General features: G+C 48.4%; 1 protein-coding gene across 1 annotated transcript; it reads left to right on the top strand.

Annotated features, from left to right (window-relative positions):
- The first annotated feature begins 240 nt into the window (after nucleotides 1–240).
- On the top strand, nucleotides 241–1,458 carry LOC102089029 (olfactory receptor 14A16). Its single transcript, XM_013371622.3, has one exon. It carries the CDS (start codon nucleotides 259–261, stop codon nucleotides 1,222–1,224), a length of 966 nt encoding a protein of 321 aa, XP_013227076.3. The 5' UTR covers nucleotides 241–258; the 3' UTR covers nucleotides 1,225–1,458.
- Nucleotides 1,459–2,071: the final 613 nt, after the last annotated feature.

Below are 2,071 nucleotides of genomic sequence, written 5' to 3'. Positions count from 1 at the left end.
AAGAGAAATTCCTGAGTACCTGTCTGTCTGTCCCTGTCTCTCCTGCCTTGACAGGAGCATTGGGATACTTGTGTGTTCACAGCAGAGCTCCCTGCTCCCAGAGACACAGCCAGTCAGCACAGAGCAGAGCTCATGAAAGGGCCAGGGCAGTCTAGGGGATTTGCATGAGAAATTGAATAGATTTTCCTCAAAGAACTCTGCCCTAACTGCTCACTGCCTTTTCCTACTTGGACAGGTCATCATGACCAGGGGCAGAAGATGTCCAATAGCAGCTCCATCACCCTGTTCCTCCTCATGGAGTTTGGAGATACAAAGGAGCTGCAGCTCTTGCACTTCTGGCTCTTCCTGGGAACCTACTTGGCTGCTTTCCTTGCCAACAGCATCATCATCATCACCATAGCCTGTGACCAGCACCTCCACACCCCCATGTACTTCTTCCTGCTCAACCTCGCCCTCCTCGACCTGGGCTGCATCTCCACCATTGTCCCCAAATCCATGGCCTGTTCCCTCTGGAACACCAGGGCCATTTCCTACAGAGGATGTGCTGCACAGCTCTTTCTGTTTGTGTTTTTCATTTCAGCAGAGTACTTTCTTCTCACCGTCATGTCGTACGACCGCTACGTTGCCATCTGCAAACCCCTGCACTACGGGACCCTCCTGGGCAGCAGAGCTTGTGTCCACATGGCAGCAGCTGCCTGGGCCACTGGGTTTCTCCATGCTCTGCTGCACACGGCCAATACATTTTCACTGCCCCTGTGCAAGGGCAAGGCTGTGGACCAGTTCTTCTGTGAAATCCCCCAGATCCTTAAGCTCTCCTGCTCAGATGCCTACCTCAGGGAATTTAGACTTCTCATGTTTATTGCTATTGTCTATTTGGGGTGTTTTGTGTTCATTGTGGTGTCCTATGTGCAGATCTTGAGGGCCGTGCTGAGGATCCCCTCTGAGCAGGGACGGCACAAAGCCTTTTCCATGTGTCTCCCTCACCTGGCCGTGGTCTCCCTGTTTTTTATCACTGTCATATTTTCCTATCTGAAGCCCCTCTCTTTCTCCTCCCCATCCCTGGATCTGGTGGTGTCTGTTCTGTACTCAGTGGTGCCTCCAGCAGTGAACCCCCTCATCTACAGTATGAGGAACCAGGAGCTCCAGGATGCAGTGTGGAAACTGGTGACTGGATGCCTGCCAGAAGCTACAAAGTGTCTATGTTCTTCAACATATGACACATAACATAACTCATCTCACTGTCTCCATGTCACCAAACCTGTCAGAGTTCAGGGAGCATCTGGAGGATGCTCTTAGTCATATGGTTTAGGTCATCCTGCAAGGACCAGGGAGTTGGACTTAATGATATATATGGATCCCTTTCAGCTGGTGATGTTCTATGACTCTGTGACCTGCAAAGTTGCTGAGGGTGTACTGTGTATATAATTTATTAAGATATTAAACAGTATTCATCCCAGAATGGACAATTGACAGAAACTGCTCATTCCTTGTTTTCACTTGAACATGAGTTATTGACTGTTTTGACACAGCCATCCAGTCAGTTCCTTATCCATCTATCCATCACACCAATATCTCAGCAATTTTTTTGGTGGGGGCTGCATGGAAAGTCTTATAGTAACCCAGACAGATGACATTCATAGCTCTTCCCTTGTCTACTGATGCAGTCACTCCTTCAGAGGAGTCCACTACCTTAGTCAGGCACAATTCACCCTTGGTTCAGCCTTGTGAACTGTCTCTAATCACCTCTGTGTGTTCCATACGTTTCAGCAGAGCTTCCAGGAGGATCTGCTCCTTGACCTTTCCAGGCACAGAAGAGAGGCTGAGTGGGTGGTAGTTCTCAGGGTCCTTCTTTTTACATCTTGGGGTTTGGTTGGTTGGTTTGTTGTAGTTTTTTGTTGGTGGTGGTGTGGGGTTTTTTTGTTTGTTTTTATTTTGTGTTAGATGGATATGATTTCCTTTTTTCCATTCACTGGGGACATCCTGTGTTCCAGGAACACCTTGATAATAACACCATCAATGGGATGAGTAAAGGACAGGAGCGAGAAGAACCAGCAGAGTTCAGGAGCAGAGA

Source organism: Columba livia, unplaced genomic scaffold, assembly GCF_036013475.1.
Source record: "Columba livia isolate bColLiv1 breed racing homer unplaced genomic scaffold, bColLiv1.pat.W.v2 Scaffold_303, whole genome shotgun sequence".
In the NCBI taxonomy this organism is placed as follows: Eukaryota; Metazoa; Chordata; class Aves; order Columbiformes; family Columbidae; genus Columba; species Columba livia.
Note: the sequence above shows the minus strand (reverse complement) of the source record. Positions and strands in the feature narration are given on the sequence as shown.

Bases quoted from the DNA above. Each gene is read 5' to 3' on its own strand.
- LOC102089029 (XM_013371622.3), top strand. From the start codon at position 259: ATGTCCAATAGCAGCTCCATCACCCTGTTCCTCCTCATGGAGTTTGGA.